The sequence below is a fragment of the Mastigoproctus giganteus genome, chromosome 7, assembly GCF_048544385.1.
Source record: "Mastigoproctus giganteus isolate SK-2022 chromosome 7, ASM4854438v1, whole genome shotgun sequence".
NCBI lineage: Eukaryota > Metazoa > Arthropoda > Arachnida > Uropygi > Thelyphonidae > Mastigoproctus > Mastigoproctus giganteus.
This window is the reverse complement of record NC_143581.1, coordinates 130,503,799-130,521,713: the sequence shown is the minus strand read 5'-3', so window position 1 is coordinate 130,521,713 and position 17,915 is coordinate 130,503,799. Positions and strand designations below refer to the sequence as shown.

The window sequence follows — 17,915 nt, the reverse complement described above, 5'->3', positions numbered from 1 at the left end:
GCTTCTTACCAGCGCACTGCATGTCTAAAGTAGTCGATTCGACCGCCTCCCCCATCCCAGCATAAAAAAAACAAACTTCACATCACTCTGCCATTTATTTGCCTAGCTACTGCCAGAAATCTCATAATCAGCATCTTTCTTCCTTCCCCAAGGATCCGGATAGGAAATTGATCAATTCATTTAAAATATTTCGCTGCCTGCGTCATTGTTCACCCCTGAAAATACAGTATGAAATTGCATAAAATAAAACGAGAAAACGCTGAACTACGATGTTTAAATAAAAGCGGATAAAAATAAACCGCTGTAGCCACGGATGCTAAGGAAAAGGGATTATTGTCCCCATCCGAACATCCTTTTTGTTTTCAGCATCAGAACAACCATCACCGACGCACAATGGAGTTCGCCTGGAAAAGCACGCTCAACGAAGGCCATTTTTCTTTCCTTCAAAATATACTTAAGTGTCATCGTGGCTCCAGGTTGCACGATCAGGAAGAAATTATTAGCAGCCCTAAATAGGGCTGACTTTATAAATAGCGGCAAAGCGCAGACTATGATCATTCAGAATGTGGTGAACTCAGCTTTCGGTGAACGCATTCCATGATAAACAACCCTCCCATAACGTTACAAATATATTCATTTCTATTCTAAAAAAATCGATAATAATAATTGCTATTGACAGTTTCCTTTTAAAAATCATGAGATAGGAAGGACACGACTTAAACGCAGAGATTTACTTAAAGCCATCTGAAGAACAGAATATTGCAGTGAGTAAAAGCTTAAATTACTGACACTAAAGAATTCTAAAAGATAATTAGGGAGAAGAGAGATTATCTCCATTAAAATCTTTTACCTCTTCAGCAAATAACAGGTTTTAAACTATATCTTCAGTCGGCGAATAAACTGTAATAATAAAATTAGCGTCTCAGTCGCTCGGATTATGATTATTATTATCGATAATATACACCATTTTCTTTAAGAATAGAGACCTAATTCATGCATATAATCTGGGTGGCCAAGATCTTCATCAGATTCAATTAATCTCGCATACCACAGGAATTATCTAAGACGATCCTTCGATCTGCTAGTTAATAAAAATTCAAACCTTTCCCCAGGGGCAGCGTTTTTTGGAAGACGAGAAATTAAAGCATCGAATAAATAATTATATTTTATAAAGCAGCTGGCAGCCACACCACTTCGCTGTAAGCAGAGAGAGAGAGTGAAGAGATAAAACTGCCAGCTGCAAGAGAGCATAGCGAGTCCCGATTTAACCCCTGTGTTTTTCAGGCTGCCACCTTGCTGCCTCTTCCGTGTTCCCTTCGGTTATAAGCAACCCTCCGAGACGTCACTGATACATTTCCGCCTTCGGCAATGCGCTGTCAAAGCCAGGCCCGTGTTCACTCGCTGATGCACGAGCTAAATTGAGCCGATACTCTCAGCCACAGGGGTGGAACTCGCACGCACCACTCATGGTCACATGACTGACAGCGGATACCCGCAGCTGACGACGTACTTCGCAGGAAACTGTAACGCGTAGAGAAGGGCCGGTGAAGACATGGGCAGCGAGACGAAGACTCCCCATGAGCCACTCCCACATGAGGTATGTAAATGAACTTCTTATTTACCACACGACATCGTTCTCTCCAAGGTGAGACCGAGAACAAGGCTAATAATAGGATTTCACAAGGTGATCGAGGCGGTTGAAGTTAAGTAAATTCATCATCGACAAACTCTTTGAACCCGCATCGGGAGTGAAGTAAAATTTAGCTTCGAATATCTGAATTTGAAAAGTTTAATCCATACGAACAAAATTTTATGATACGATGCGTAAGGAATTTCTTGCGGGGTGGACAAGCCAAATCCTTAAGGACATTACTCTATAAAATTGCCAAAAATTAATGTGGTGCTATGTTTATACAAAGTACCAACCCAAAAAGCGTAATTAATTCCAATGAGACGTCAAATCAAACAGAGTACCCTTTGTCTCGAATATCAGTTTAAACCTCCCCACCACCGGCAAAATTATTTCGGGGGAAGGTCACAAGAACTTATACGGATTATCAAAAGAATCAGTCCGCAAACTTAAAACTACTTTCGAATTTCACTTTGGACGATTTTTGGAGTAAAAATTCTGCATATTCTTTACTAGTAGCTGTGTTGAGGGATGACATATGCAAATTATTTTGATCCGTTACTAAACAAACACACGTGGTTTTAATGTTAAAGAAACTGCGCAACCCTTAGGTTTACAAGCTGCAGTTGTTTTGAATTGAACTTGCGTACAATTGTAAAATATGTCGCACTCCACTTGTCTGGGTCAAGTTAAATTTAATTGTTATATAAATTTGGGAAAATAAAATAAAAAATTAAAATTTGGCGTTTAAAAACGAAGACCGCTATTTTAAAAACAACTTCGCCAACGCAAATTAAAAGTTAAGTTTCATTCAATACTAACTGTAATCATAAAATTTCTTGAACCAGCGTGAAAGATGCTTCATCAAGAAGACACATCAATCGCTTCCAAGATTCCACAATGTCTCTCGCATGCGAGAGAGATTGCTGTCCATCCATACCGCGTGATAAAATCCTTGATTCGAATCAGATCGAGACAGGAGGAATTTTTTTTTTTTTTTTTCACATTGTAGCCAACTTAGTTGAATCCCTACCCAGGAAAACTCGGGTTTCTAAACAGGCAGTGTGACCATAGAATACACACAATTCCACTTATGCTCGAGAGTCCAAGTTGCTTTGGTGTAAACAAAAAAAGCAACTTTCGGAATTATTGCGAACAGTTATTAAATTTGCACAACTCTATCTAAATAGAACAGTTTATTTGCATTTAAAGAGATGAATTATGAGAGGTAATAATCCGTTTTCCTTTTTTGTTGCATGCCTTCTTGTACAAATATCTCCATGACACACCTCTTCTAAAATCGACATCTGAAATCAATTCATAAAAAGATGGTAAATCTTGTTTCTGACCAATGAACGCTTTAGTTTTAGTGCTCGATTATTTTGCAATAACAATATAGATAAAGATAGATTCGTGAATGTAAAAATTTGTTAAAGTACCAAGATATAAATGATACAATTGGGAATGTGAATTATAAATTAAAGTTGAGCTGAATATTTATGATAAGTTTTTATTTAGAGAGAAAGTAGAATTTTCCAGATGGAGAAATCCTGCATAATCGTCTGTGTGGTTTATGGCAGAGAAAACGAATAAAATTTGCTCAGTGAGTCCTATTGTGTTTACACTATCCTCCAACATATATTGGAATATCTTCGCTAGGAACTAATAGTTAGTTCAGGAAATCACATGACCTTTCTACAAGAGATATGAACGTAGTCTGTCACATAGCGGGAATGTTTATTCACCAAAGAGCGGGACACCCATAATATTGGAAACATTATACTCCAATAGAAGCAGAAAATAATGCGTCCATTCAATTATTCCATTGCAAACAGGTCATCATTAATGATCTTCCCCACCCCCGAAACCTGTTGCGTTGAAACGAAATTGCAAAGGCATTCTTATCAACTCTCTCAAGTCATCTTAACTTATTAAGCTAACTCAAGAGACAGTTGACAGAAATGAGAACAAAGAGTAGATCAACCAAAATCGCATTTAACAGAATGCAGTATAATGTTCGTGCATCACCATGCAAGCCATATCTCCAGCAATGTAGGTTACTCCTGTCTGGGGCCTTCGTCAGTAGCAGAGTGGTATAATCACTCTTCCTACAAGGGTGGAAATGGCTTCAGTTCGATCTCGTCAATGCGAGGAATTATGGGCTTTCTCACAACGTGGTTGATAGAAAGCCCACAATTCCAAATAAAAAAAAAAAAACACGCACGAGAGTTGCATGGTTTTTTGCTATTTTCTCTCGTCCAGCAAATAGAACTATGAAGAATGCAAGCAATTACAGATACAATACACTGTTACCTCATCACCTTAGTTGTCTTGACGCTTAGCGAACATCTAACCTTTATCCGGATTCAAGATAGAGGTTATAAAAACAATGTTAAAATGTGATGTGGTACACTGAATCTCTCTGCGCTTTCCAGATACCAGAATGTGATATAAGCCCAAAAGAACGGGCTTGTACCCAAGTTGTATTGCACTAGCATTGTGTACAATCGTGGTATGGTGACGGTGCGGACTTGGTTTACTGGATGCAATACAAGATCAGAAGAATAATGTGGTAAATTTTCCACTTTCATCATGAGGCATTTTGGAAGAGCTGATAGCAAAACATGCAGCAAGATCCCATTCTCTATACGCCTAAAACTTGTATAAAGTGTTATTGATGTCATTACATTCCATGGAAGGGAAGGGGGGGGGGAATCATGGTTGATATTAAAAATCTCTCTCTCTAACTAGAGAAGAAAATTTTCATTTAGTGCCCCAGTACAAGTTGGTGGATAGTGTATGTAATTATGGGTAAGATGGGTTATTTGCTGCATTTTACTGTAATGACAGAATGCAGCGTTCATTAAAATATGGAAATAAGAGACAGGACAGCAGTTTCCAGATAGATGCGTGACATGTGTCGATGGAAACCATTCTGCCAAAATCTATAATCGGAAAAGAACTGTTGGCCTCCATAGATAAGCTCTGCTGTGCTGACGTCTAAACTGTGAGTGGACACCGTCACATCGTTAAGGTGAACAAAAAAGGGGAGATTATTTTTCAAAGGGAAAGATCAGGCGCCACTGCTGAAGGAATGACGTTATCGAGAATGTTCTATTGTGCCCTGGAGAGATCCCTGAAAGCCATCACCACACAGTGAAAAGCAGCTCCAAGCTATCTGAGTGCCACCATCTTTGCATCCGTCATTGTACGTCAGCTTAACTAAATACAAATCACCCCAAATGGAGGAAATGCATTGTAAACTATAAAACAATATACATTAAATAACGAAAGAACATTGTGATTAAGTAACAAAAAACAGTAAATTACTTTATTTTTCTGAAATTAACAATATATACAAAACAAAAGAGGAATTGTTACAATTACTGCAAATCTTGTCAGCTGATTAATGAACCCAAGTGAATTGGTTGGAATGTGCTTCTAAGAGAGTTTAATTCAATGTGGAAATCGACTTGTCTTTGCAACAACCAAAGAAACATCGGAGGAATCCAGTCGGTGTGTAAAGAAATGTACGTGGTTTGACACATTTCATGCGGTCCCTGTAGTAATGACCTCCAGTGGAGGAGGAAGCTTCGATTATACGAGCTTAGAAATTGTCCTTGATATAGACAAAATTTCAATATAGCCCGTACCAGAGTACATTCAGGAAACGATTATGAGATAGAATAAAAAAAATATGTGGAGGTCCTAAAGTCTCGAAACTTTATTAGAGTTGGACAGACAACTTGAGTAGTCAAGACCCGCTAATTTTCGTTGTGCATTTTTTTTTTTTTTATGAATATGAATGCTCACTCTACAAGAGTCCAAAATGTAAAGTATGGAATAAAAATTTCAGCCAACTTACGGCTGCAATCGAATATGCTGGATCCGTAGGATTTGTGTTCACTACTGATTTCCATAGAGTTGAGAGTATGTGGGTAAGCTACAAAGATGAACAAGTCTTGCACGCGGGCTGGAGAGAGGGGGCAGGCTGATGATTGAAAAACACCAGCGACATGAAGGGTATTTATTTCTACTCCAGCAATAAATGAGACTTCTTTTACCATTCTGAAACTTAAAAAAAAGGTGTAATAATTTGCAAAAAGACTAGCTCTGAATATGAAGTCTACATTCCAATTAATGTGCCTATAAAGAGATTAATCATTTTGCCTCGTCCTTAATGACAGTGTAGCCCTGAACCACACGTTTGGAGAGGTCAAATAAAAGCCTATTCAACCAAGACTTAGTTATCCGATATCAGGTGGAGGAAGAAGAGTTTCCTTTTGTTTGCATATTCAATATCAGATTAATGTAGTTGATTTTGCCTAACCTGCATGCCTTGAATTATGTATTACAGAGGGACAACACTAAAGAGAGCCAAATTTTGGTGTGGATTTGGAACGCCCTTGGAGAAGTGAGCTCCTTCGACTACGAGCAGTATCTTAGAGATGGAGTGATGCTTTGTAGGTAAGCTTCCGCATATTACGCTGTATGTTTCTCCTTAAACAAGTGCTGTTACTCTCATAACTTTATAAGTGAATAAGCTTTCTTTTGTTCCCTTTTAAAATAATTATTCGTCACAAAAGAGATGAGGGCTCTTAAAATCGTTTCCCTCCCCCATGGCCTAAGATGCTAATGAATCCTAAAACCAATAACTCTACCGAAAAGTTTCTTCGAGCGCTGATAGTGTTCATTAGCAACTGATGACTTAAAAAGTACTCATTGAGCTCAAGATAAACATTTAGCATAGAAGTACCTTATGTTACGTTGTAGCAATAAAAAAAAATAGTGTAATTTCTAAAATATGTAAATTGCCTCGTATATCCGGAAAAAAAATCGTAATAACGGTCCGATTACCTATCACAGCATCAGTGTTAAAGTGAGTAATGATATTGAAGTTCAGTCAGTAGTTCATATGAGATTCTGTTGGAGTGGAAGAGAATTTGAGCACTTCCTCTTTATCTCTCTGAATCCACGTATGCTCAAAAAGATTCAGGCGAGGGGAACCTGGTAGCCACTCCATTCGGGAAATGTCTTCTGGCAGGTTCATTTATTTCGGCCTGGTGCCCCACAGCAGCTAATTATTTAATGTGTTTAGCTTCTTCGCATTGCACCTGCCCAGGTTTCAGATTTCCTCTCAAACGGGTAGATTCTGATAATGGAATGAAGCTTAACTGATTCCACCGTGTTCTTGTGCGGTGGCATCTGCGTCTGTTTGCTTTGATTTTTCTTTTAAAGACATTAAATTATGCTATCAAAAGTCAGGGAACATCCATCTAAATTTGCATATTTAGAGGGATGTCAATAAAGTTTTCATTTTAATGGAGCATACGGAAAGAATCAACAAAATTTCAGAAAGGAACGACAGGTGGATAGCGGAGAGGGAAAGAAGAAGAATACGTCTGTGTTCAGCAAATAAAATTTTCAACTTGACAGGTGACAACAAGCTCAAGAAATGGATGTCCAGTCATGATACTGAGACCAAGACACATACCAGCAGAGGCAAGCCTTGAACTGTTTCCAAAACATAGAGAGAGAGGGAGGAAAGTGTTTGGTGACAAAAAAAAAAAAACACCGAATGACAGCTGGATTCAACTGGAGCGCGACGAGGAAGTATGATGGGCTGGACGAAATTACAAACAGGTTTGTTGTTGTTATTTGGTTTTTAGGAGCATTAGAAACTAAGGCCATATTGCTCCGGGATATGCGTTGGTCATTCCCTGACCTTTCCGCATCCTCCGTATTTGATGGTGACGGGCTCGAACGCCGGTCTAATTTAGTAGCCTGTGCTACTCCTTCCCACCTGGCTAAGGAGGCGCCGACAAACGGGTAAAAGGGTTGAGTAACTCATTAGACGTCTATTTCTTCCCGTATCAATGCTGATTAAGCTTTAAAAAAAAAATCATTTTATCACGTGTTTCTAAAACTATAGCTGACGGGGCCACGGTAGCTTTGAGGCAACGTTGCCGGCTTGCTGTTCGAGGTTCGATTCCAGCTGCTGCCTTAATGGGAATTTTCCCAGCGATTTTCCCCTCACAACAGAGAAACCGCCCTTCGAGCCGAGGGGTACACTAATATTTGATAGAGTAAACTTCGCAGCGGACTTTACTCTTGAGGGAAGGGGATTAGTTAGGCAACCGCCACCATCAATATGGTTTCTTATAATAAACAAAACGCATGTTTGCGTTTATTCAGGCACATTATTTCGAGTGTGCCGCAATAGAACAAAAAAGGTTAGATGGACGGAGTTTATATTATCAAATAATTAATTATAATGTGATGTTAAAAAATATCAGCACTTTTCAATCAGTGCTAATTAAAAAAGTGTTCGTTTTCTTTTTTATTCAGCTTCTGGCTGAATAAAAAAAAAAAGGAAAATAAAATAAAAGGAACACTTTTCAATTAGTCCTACTGTGATATTTTTTTAATATCAGGATGAAGCATTTAAAACATTATAGTTAATTATGTGATGATGTAAAACTCTGTTCATCTAACAATTTTTTTTTTTTTTCTATTGCCGCACACCCAAATAAACGCAAGCCTGCTTTTTGTTTATTATAAGCGACCATCAACCGTAGGATGGTGTCGCGGCTGCCCCACTAACCCCTTTCCCTCAAGAGGAAAGTTCGCAGCGAAAACGCTGCGAAGTTTAGTCTACACGCGACCCTAGCCCTATCAAATTTTCGTGTACCCCTCGGCGCGAATGGCGGTTTGTCTGTTGTGAGGGGAAAACCGGAGTCAATCCCGGAGAAAAACCTCACGACCACGGTTTGAGACCGCCAAACTCAATGCTGAACGAAAAACCCCTGGGAAAATTCCCACAAAGGCAGCGGCTGGAATCGAACCTCGAACAGCTATTCAGCAAGCCGGCAACGTTGCCTCAAGGCTACCGTGGCCCCGTCAGCTTTACTTTTAATTTTCGTATTTGACATTACGTTTTCTGCCTGCCTTGTAGATTTAATACAGTCGAGTGAAATAATGCTGAAAGCTTGTTATAACTCTGCAATAGGAATACAAAGTCGGTTCTTTTATATTACTAATATAATGAACTAAGTATTAAAATCCACCTCTAATTTTTTCAGGATCCTTACTCATAACAGGTCTCGAAATTGATATTTCATATAAATCCCCATTCAAAAGATATGTACCTTAATGAACTGTTGCCCTTAATCACTCGACTACTTCGGGCCTGTTTCATGAAATGACTAAGTAAAATATTTATAATACTAAAGTCTTCGCCCAGTTCTTTTAAGTTAATGAACGTAATCAAGGTAGGCTCAAACCTGGTGAGATTGTCAGAAGGGAACCCTCGCAAAGTAACACGGTCTGTGTTCATCTTAGAAAGTTTGGTAAGATTTCTTGCACTCTGAAAAATTTTCCAATAATATTAACAGAACACCTTATGGTATCTGAGAGGAAAAAGAAGAAAGGTCGCTATGCAGAACAATTCTTCCGCAATCAGAGCTTTCCCAAATGGATTATCACCGAAAAATAAATAGACACGTTAGTAATAATATTTTAAAGCTAAATCAACGAACACTTGGTCTGCTCCATTAGTGAAAGATAGCCTGTGCTGTTGTTGTTTGGTTTTTAGGAGCATTAGCAACTAATACCATAGGGGGTGGTGACGGGCTCGAACCCCGGTCTAATTAAGAAGCGTCTGCTACTCACTGCTGCTCCTTCCCACCTGGCTACGGAAGCGCCTTTTTGGTTGCGTTTAAGTTGCTAATTATTCAGTTCAAATTCTACAATAGCAAGGTAAGGCTATGTTTTATCATGGTTTGAATCCCCTAAATATTGCCGTTGTTCCTCAGCCTATTTAAAGGATTGACTTGCAAAATTTCAGTGCATATGAACTGGTAAGCGACTAAGTACTGTACATCCGCTTCGTCTCCAAAGGATCATGTGTAATACTGCTTATTTTTTTCAGGTCTTGAAAGGGAGCTGTAAGCGACTGCAGTAGTCGTGGTAGAATGTCACTTGGATCACACCTTAACTTCAAGCTCTCGACGGATGAAAGAATACTCACTACACACTTTATTTGATTCGTTTAGAAGTTCACTAAACAGTAACAATGAGGATTTAAAGTTTGTTCTTCCAGGATCATTATGACCATTAATTAAACAGTTAAAAAAAACGAGAGGAGAGTCCTAACTGCATATAATATCTTTATGTGGAGTTATCCTGTCCCGGGATTTGAAGAGAGGAAAGGGTAACACCCCCCCCCCCCACGTATAGAGAACCTAAAATACAGACGGTTCGATTCCAGGTATAAAATTTATTTACGGCGAACTGGGTTAGAACATTAGATGAATATTCTTTCATCCATCGTTGCGAGCTTGAAGAGAAGGTTTCTTTATCTTGAACATTAGCGTTTTGGAGGAGGATTGTTCAGATGTGTTTTTTATTATCTAAGCTCACGTGATCCAAGTGGCATTCCACCACTCGCTTATGTCATTTACGATTCGTATTACCCATGCTAAACGAAAATTACAATCCACTCTTGAGCCTTTGCACACGAGGTGCAGTTCTTAGTCGCTTACGAGTTCATGTTTCTGCTATGCATCTGTAATTAGTAAAGCGATAGGGCGCGTGCTAGTTCTTCAAACAGGTTGAGGAACAACGTCAATATGTGGGATTCAAGCCATGATCAAACATAGCTTTGCTATTTATCTAATATACGTTAAACTTACCTCAATAATGAGGTTTACGATGAATTCCATTTTAAGTTCGTAGACTGTTTTAGGGGAGATATGTTAGGGTAATTAATGGCACCCCGATGTCTTCAAGTGAGCGGGGATTTTAAAGCACCACTTATTCAGTTTTGCTGGCTAGCTGAGCACGGCTATTTTTAACTAAAAGGAATAACATTATGGATATGTACACGGTAATCTCCTTCGTACCAACTGAGCTTAAAAATATCAAAGGGGAAATTGTTAACTATGTCACTAACCTACTCGGTGATAATACCTGACGGTACAGTGACTTTGCTACTCTTAATCCATTTGGGAATGGTTCGTTCCTTTCACAAATTAGAAGAATTATTCTGTATAGTGCCTTTCTTCTTTTGTCTCTCAGATACAATAAGGTGTTCCGCTAATTAGTGGAAAAGTTTTGTTATTTTTCAGACTAATTTAGCTTATAAACGAAATCTTACCGCAAGAACATACACTGTGGGAAATTTTCTCAGGAGCAAGAGATCGTCTGGCTCGAATATGTCTTTGGGAACACCATATTAGCCTTCAAGAATTTGGAGATGTTTTGACGTTTGTTTCTAATTATTTCCTGGTGTAATGTCAGCGAGTATCGAGCCTGCGTTCATTAACCTAAAGCAAAATAAGAGTTTTAGTATTATGAATGTTTGAATTAGTCATTTCACAATACAGGCCAGAAGCAGTCGAGTGGTTAAGCAACGTAATATACTTTGAATGGATCGTGGTTCAAACCTGCGTGAATGGTCTAAAATCAGGATATTGTAGTCTGTTTTGTTATTACCAAACCTAGCATTAATCTCATAAAGTACAGTAAATAGACCCTTTAATCAAAACGTCACTGCAAAAAAAGTTATTTTTTAAATACGAAATATCAATTTCGAGCTTTGTTATGTCTAAGGTTCCTGTAAAAATTAGATGTGAATTTTAATACATTCATCAATAAAATAACTGAAGGACGAACTTTGTAATACACGTCCAATGGCAGAGGTAGCATTTTTTTCACGCTACGTGTGACTAAAGTCAAATACGAAAATTAAAAGTAAAGCTTACGGGGCCACGGTAGCCTTGAGGCAACGTTGCCGGCTTGCTGAATAGCTGTTCGAGGTTCGATTCCAGCTGCTGCCTTTGTGGGAATTTTCCCAAAGGTTTTCCATTCAGCATTGAGTTTGGCGGTCTCAAACCGTGGTCGTGAGGTTTTTCTCCGGGATTGACTCCGGTTTTCCCCTCACAACAGACAAACCGCCATTCGCGCCGAGGGGTACACGAAAATTTGATAGGGCTAGGGTCGCGTGTAGACTAAACTTCGCAGCGAACTTTCCTCTTGAGGGAAAGGGGTTAGTGGGGCAACCGCGCCACCATCAACCGTAGGATGGTGGCAGTTTTACGGGCGCTTGCAATAGCCAAATTATATCGGCACATTATTTCGAATGTGCAGTATAAAAAACCTTACATCAAATAAAACTCCAAATGTGATTTTAAAGCAGCATTTTTCAGTCCCATCCCGAACGCTTTAGAATTATCAAAGACCTGACAACCTTTATTGGTGAATGCGCAATCTAAAATCAACAGTTCGCGCACAAATTAGGTTTTAATTTTTAACATGAGGGTCGAGTATTATTTACTGATTTAAGCCTGCTGTGGAACACCCGCATCCTACCTCCAATGAAATAGCTAATTAGGCACATTATTTCGAGTGTTCCACAGCAGGCTTAAATCAGTAAATAATACTCGACCCTCATGTTAAAAATTAAAACCTAATTTGTGCGCGAACTGTTGATTTTAGATTGCGCATTCACCAATAAAGGTTGTCAGGTCTTTGATAATTCTAAAGCGTTCGGGATGGGACTGAAAAATGCTGCTTTAAAATCACATTTGGAGTTTTATTTGATGTAAGGTTTTTTATACTGCACATTCGAAATAATGTGCCGATATAATTTGGCTATTGCAAGCGCCCGTAAAACTGCCACCATCCTACGGTTGATGGTGGCGCGGTTGCCCCACTAACCCCTTTCCCTCAAGAGGAAAGTTCGCTGCGAAGTTTAGTCTACACGCGACCCTAGCCCTATCAAATTTTCGTGTACCCCTCGGCGCGAATGGCGGTTTGTCTGTTGTGAGGGGAAAACCGGAGTCAATCCCGGAGAAAAACCTCACGACCACGGTTTGAGACCGCCAAACTCAATGCTGAATGGAAAACCTTTGGGAAAATTCCCACAAAGGCAGCAGCTGGAATCGAACCTCGAACAGCTATTCAGCAAGCCGGCAACGTTGCCTCAAGGCTACCGTGGCCCCGTAAGCTTTACTTTTAATTTTCGTATTTGACTTTAGTCACACGTAGCGTGAAAAAAATGCTACCTCTGCCATTGGACGTGTATTACAAAGTTCGTCCTTCAGTTATTTTATTGATGAATGTATTAAAATTCACATCTAATTTTTACAGGAACCTTAGACATAACAAAGCTCGAAATTGATATTTCGTATTTAAAAAATAACTTTTTTTGCAGTGACGTTTTGATTAAAGGGTCTATTTACTGTACTTTATGAGATTAATGCTAGGTTTGGTAATAACAAAACAGACTACAATATCCTGATTTTAGACCATTCACGCAGGTTTGAACCACGATCCATTCAAAGTATATTACGTTGCTTAACCACTCGACTGCTTCTGGCCTGTATTGTGAAATGACTAATTCAAACATTCATAATACTAAAACTCTTATTTTGCTTTAGGTTAATGAACGCAGGCTCGATACTCGCTGACATTTACACCAGGAAATAATTAGAAACAAACGTCAAAACATCTCCAAATTCTTGAAGGCTAATATGGTGTTCCCAAAGACACATATTCGAGCCAGACGATGTTCTTGTGTATGTTCTTGCGGTAAGATTTCGTTTATAAGCTAAATTAGTCTGAAAAATAACAAAACTTTTCCACTAATTAGCGGAACACCTTATTGTATCTGAGAGACAAAAGAAGAAAGGCGCTATACAGAATAATTCTTCTAATTTGTGAAAGGAACGAACCATTCCCAAATGGATTTAGAGTAGCAAAGTCAGTGTACCGAGTAGGTTAGTGACATAGTTAACAATTTCCCCTTTGATATTTTTAAGCTCAGTTGGTACGAAGGAGATTACCGTGTACATATCCATAATGTTATTCCTTTTAGTTAAAAATAGCCGTGCTCAGCTAGCCAGCAAAACTGAATAAGTGGTGCTTTAAAATCCCCGCTCACTTGAAGACATCGGGGTGCCATTAATTACCCTAACATATCTCCCCTAAAACAGTCTACGAACTTAAAATGGAATTCATCGTAAACCTCATTATTGAGGTAAGTTTAACGTATATTAGATAAATAGCAAAGCTATGTTTGATCATGGCTTGAATCCCACATATTGACGTTGTTCCTCAACCTGTTTGAAGAACTAGTACGCGCCCCATCGCTTTACTAATTACAGATGCATAGCAGAAACATGAACTCGTAAGCGACTAAGAACTGCACCTCGTGTGCAAAGGCTCAAGAGTGGATTGTAATTTTCGTTTAGCATGGGTAATACGAATCGTAAATGACATAAGCGAGTGGTGGAATGCCACTTTAATTTTTAACATGAGGGTCCAGTATTATTTACTGATTTAAGCCTGATGTGGAACACTCGAAATAATGTGCCTAATTAGCTATTTCAAACGTTCTTTTTCATTGGAGGTGGGATGCGGCTGCCCCACAAACCCCCCCCCCCCTTCCCTCAAGAATAAAATCCGCAGCGAAGGGTGGTTTGTCTGTTGAGATGAGAAAACCGGAATCAATCCTGGAAGAAACCTCTAGGAAAATTCCCATAAAGCATTTTTGGCAGCAGCTGGAATCGAATCTCAAACAGCAAGCCGGCAACGTTGCCACAAGACTACCGTGGCCCCGTATGCTATCGCTTTAATTTTCCTTTAGTCACGTAGCTGTTATGCCATCTCTGCTCTACAGAGTTTGTTTTAATTCTGCCACTCCATAAAATTGTAATTTTAGGAATTCGTGTATTACAAAGCCGGTCCTTAAGATTATACTGATGAATAATTTAACGAACTATGTATTAAAATTTATATCTGATATCATTTCATATAATCCCAACCAAAAAAAAAACTTTGTTTGTGCAGCGCTGCTTTGATTAAACGGTCTATTTACCACACTTCATGAGATTAATGTTAGTTTTTTTTTAATAACAAAGCCCACTTCAATATCCATAGTTTCGTAAAAAAATCAAGTGACTTATGAGGTGCTTGTTTTGTCTGCACTAAACACTACGTCAAAGGAGTTTACAGTTTAATTTTTGACAAACATTCACGCAGTTTTCCACCAAGATCCATACCTTTGATTAACCACCTCAAATATTTATAATCCTAAAGTCTTCTTTTTCCTCTGTTCTTTAGGTTAATGAACGTAATCAAGGCAGGCTCAATACCTGGTGAGATTACATCAGGGAGTAATTTGAAACACAAACGTCAGAACATCGCCAAATTCTTGAAGGCGTGCGAAGGATATGGTGTTCCTAAAGCCATTCTATTCGAGCCAGACGATCTCTTGCTCCTAGCAAACCTTCCCAAAGTGACACGGTGCATGTTCGTCTTAGGAAGTTTGGTAAGATTTCATTTATAAGTTTAATTAATTTCTTTGTATTGTAGTCTGAAAAACAACAAAACAAAAGTTTTCCAATAATATTAGCAGAACACCTTATTGGACCTGAGAGAGGAGACAAAAGAAGAAAAGCGCTACACACAATAATTATGAATTTGAGAAAGGAATCAACCCTCAGAGCTTTTCCAAATGGATTAAGAGTTGAGTCACTATAGCGTCAGGTATTATCACCGAAAAATAATGAGATATTTGAAAGCTAACTGAGCGGATGGTGGGGATTACACATTTCCATAGCTTTATTCCTTTTACCCAAATGAATGGTTACAAATAGTCTGACCCATTAGCGAAAAATATCAATAAAAGACTTGCTAATTATTCAACTTTAAAATCTCCGTTCATTTGAAGACTTCAGGGTTCCATTAATTACAATATCATACATCCCCCCTCCCAAAAAAAAAAGGTATCGCAGAAACCTTCAGTAATGAGATGAGTGCATTTAATAAAGAATAGTTTAAAGGTACAGTGAGAAAGTACAGAATTCATGGGATACCTGGTTCCTCGGGAAAGCGACGCTGTCATCCCTCTCACTGGTGGACGAACCCACCGCTTAGCAGGTATATAGGTATGTCAGCATAGATAAACGTCGTGAGATAACAGACTTTGAAAGAGAGATGAGAGTGGGTGCCCGACGTATGAGTCACTGTATCGTGGAGTGGTACAGAAATTACTGCATCCAAAATAACATTTCATCGTGGGCGGAGAAAGGTGGTGGAGGAACGGGGGCCGTCGACGCCTGAGGCATTCTTTCAGCCAACCGGAGAGCCACAAATCACCGCCTAGTCCCATTGCTGACACAGGACTCTACGCCTCAACTGGGCGAAAGAACATCGACACTTGCAGACTGGTCTCTTGGTCCGATAGGCCTTTGGATCCTCCACCCAGGAATTCTGGACAGCGGTGCAGCGAGCATGGATGGGAATACCTGTGGGACGCTTTCGTGAACTAGTGAACTCAATGCCTCATCATGTGACTGCTCTTATCTGGGCGAAAGGTGGCTTACCCGTTACTAGGCAGGTATGCCATTATTTCTGTCCACTCAGTGCATATTACATAAATAGCAAAGCGACGTTTGATCATAGCATGAATCCCATTGTACCTTATTCCTCAACCTGTTTGAAGAACTGGCATGCAAAATTTCAGTGACCATCATTTTATTAATTACAGAAATGTGAACTGGTAAGCGACTAAGAACTGCACGTCCGCTTCGTGCCCATCGAGTTTGTGTTTAAAGACTCGTCATTGTAATTTTCTATTTAATCAACTTAATTACGTTGGGACTTTATAATACGAATCGTAGTGACTCTTCTTATTTTTTCAGGTCGAGAAAGATTCTTCTTATAAAGGACCTCAACTTGGAAAGGAACCTTACGAACCTGTAAGCAAGTGCGGCAGACGTCGAGGTGGAATGCCACTTGGAGACGACATCTACGTGGCTCACGTGAGCTTAGATAACGTAAAACACATGCTGAACAATCCTCCTCCAAAACGCTAACGTTCAGGATGAAGATTTGTACATAAGAAGCCTTATCTTAAAGCCCGCGACGATGGATGAAAGAATATTCACCTAATGTTGTAACCCATTGAGTTGTGATATTTGAATTCATCGAGCTGTCACAACTCTTCGTGAGTTTTGAGCGATTTTTTTAAATTAAAAACAACAACGTACATTGGCATAAGACATTTGTTCAGCATTCACTACACACTTTATTTGATTAGTTTACGTAAGGTTACAAGGGTTATTAAGGGACGTAATGGGCAGAATACTAGAAACAGCGTGGTCACAAAAACGTGATAGTTTGTAGTTCTTGTAATCACTTTCTAAAAATCTTCGATCCAGTAACTTAATAACCGTGGTAACCTTACTCCACACTGAAATCTTAATTTCAGCAAATTAACAGTAATGGCAATAAAAATGTAAGACCATGTTTTGATTAACAACCTAGCCTGAATCTTCAACCTCAAATGGTGACGATGTCACCATTTGAGGTTGTATAAGGCTGTGCATATATTTTATACCTGGAATCGAACTTACCCTTTCCCCTTCAAATCCGGGGACAAGATGACTTCCACATAAAGATGTAGCAATCTCTAATAATAAATTATTATAATTTATATGGATTTAGGATCATCTTCGCATGGTTTTTTTAACATGATTTAAACTGCTCTGATAGTGACAATTCTGAAATCTGTTTCAGAATTGCCACTATCAGAGCAAAGTTTGTTCTGTAGTGAGCATTAAACATGCAATTAATGAAATATAAGAGCAAAGCATGATCTTCTTCATGTAATTTCAATTAGACCACGTGGCTATTTCACATAATGATTATAAAATTTCGTAGTGCTAATTTTAAAATAATTCATAAATTCAGCTATTCCTAGTTTTTTCTTTAACTCAAATATGGCAGAGGCCACATTTATCATTTCTGTAGTTCTACCAGTGACGTGGTAATAAATATGGCGTCATAAATCTTTTTGAGAGCGCTCGGGACGTAATGGCAGAATACTGGAAAGAGCGTGGTATCAAAAACAAGATAATTAGTGGTTCTTGTAATCACTTTCCAAAAATCGGAGCTCTAATAACTAACAGCGACAGACTCAGGTCTGACCCTATTCCAGTTTCATAACAACTTGATCGAATAGACGAATCTTGGCTCAATGACTTAAAAGACCTTTTCAACTGGAATGAAATTTCTATGAAGGATATGATTATAATGACCACAAACCCACGGCCTGGTCCCTTAACTACGGACATGTAGCATTCACAGAGATAAAACAGGGTTCGAATTTTTTTTTTTAAGTTGATTAGAGTGAATATCAAACACGTTTATTATAATCCCAGCCACCTGATTATGGCTCTGATTTGCACTATTATATACAGAGAGTTCTTACATTAAC

At 38.9% G+C, this 17,915-nt stretch overlaps 1 protein-coding gene across 1 annotated transcript; it reads left to right on the top strand.

Annotated features, from left to right (window-relative positions):
* Positions 1–1,396: 1,396 nt before the first annotated feature.
* LOC150083200 (myophilin-like) lies at positions 1,397–16,696 on the top strand. The gene is made up of 4 exons (XM_090377093.1): positions 1,397–1,597; positions 5,988–6,097; positions 14,756–14,963; positions 16,339–16,696. The coding sequence occupies exons 1-4, from the start codon at positions 1,553–1,555 to the stop codon at positions 16,510–16,512; spliced, it is 537 nt and encodes a 178-aa protein (XP_090233219.1). The 5' UTR covers positions 1,397–1,552; the 3' UTR covers positions 16,513–16,696.
* Positions 16,697–17,915: the final 1,219 nt, after the last annotated feature.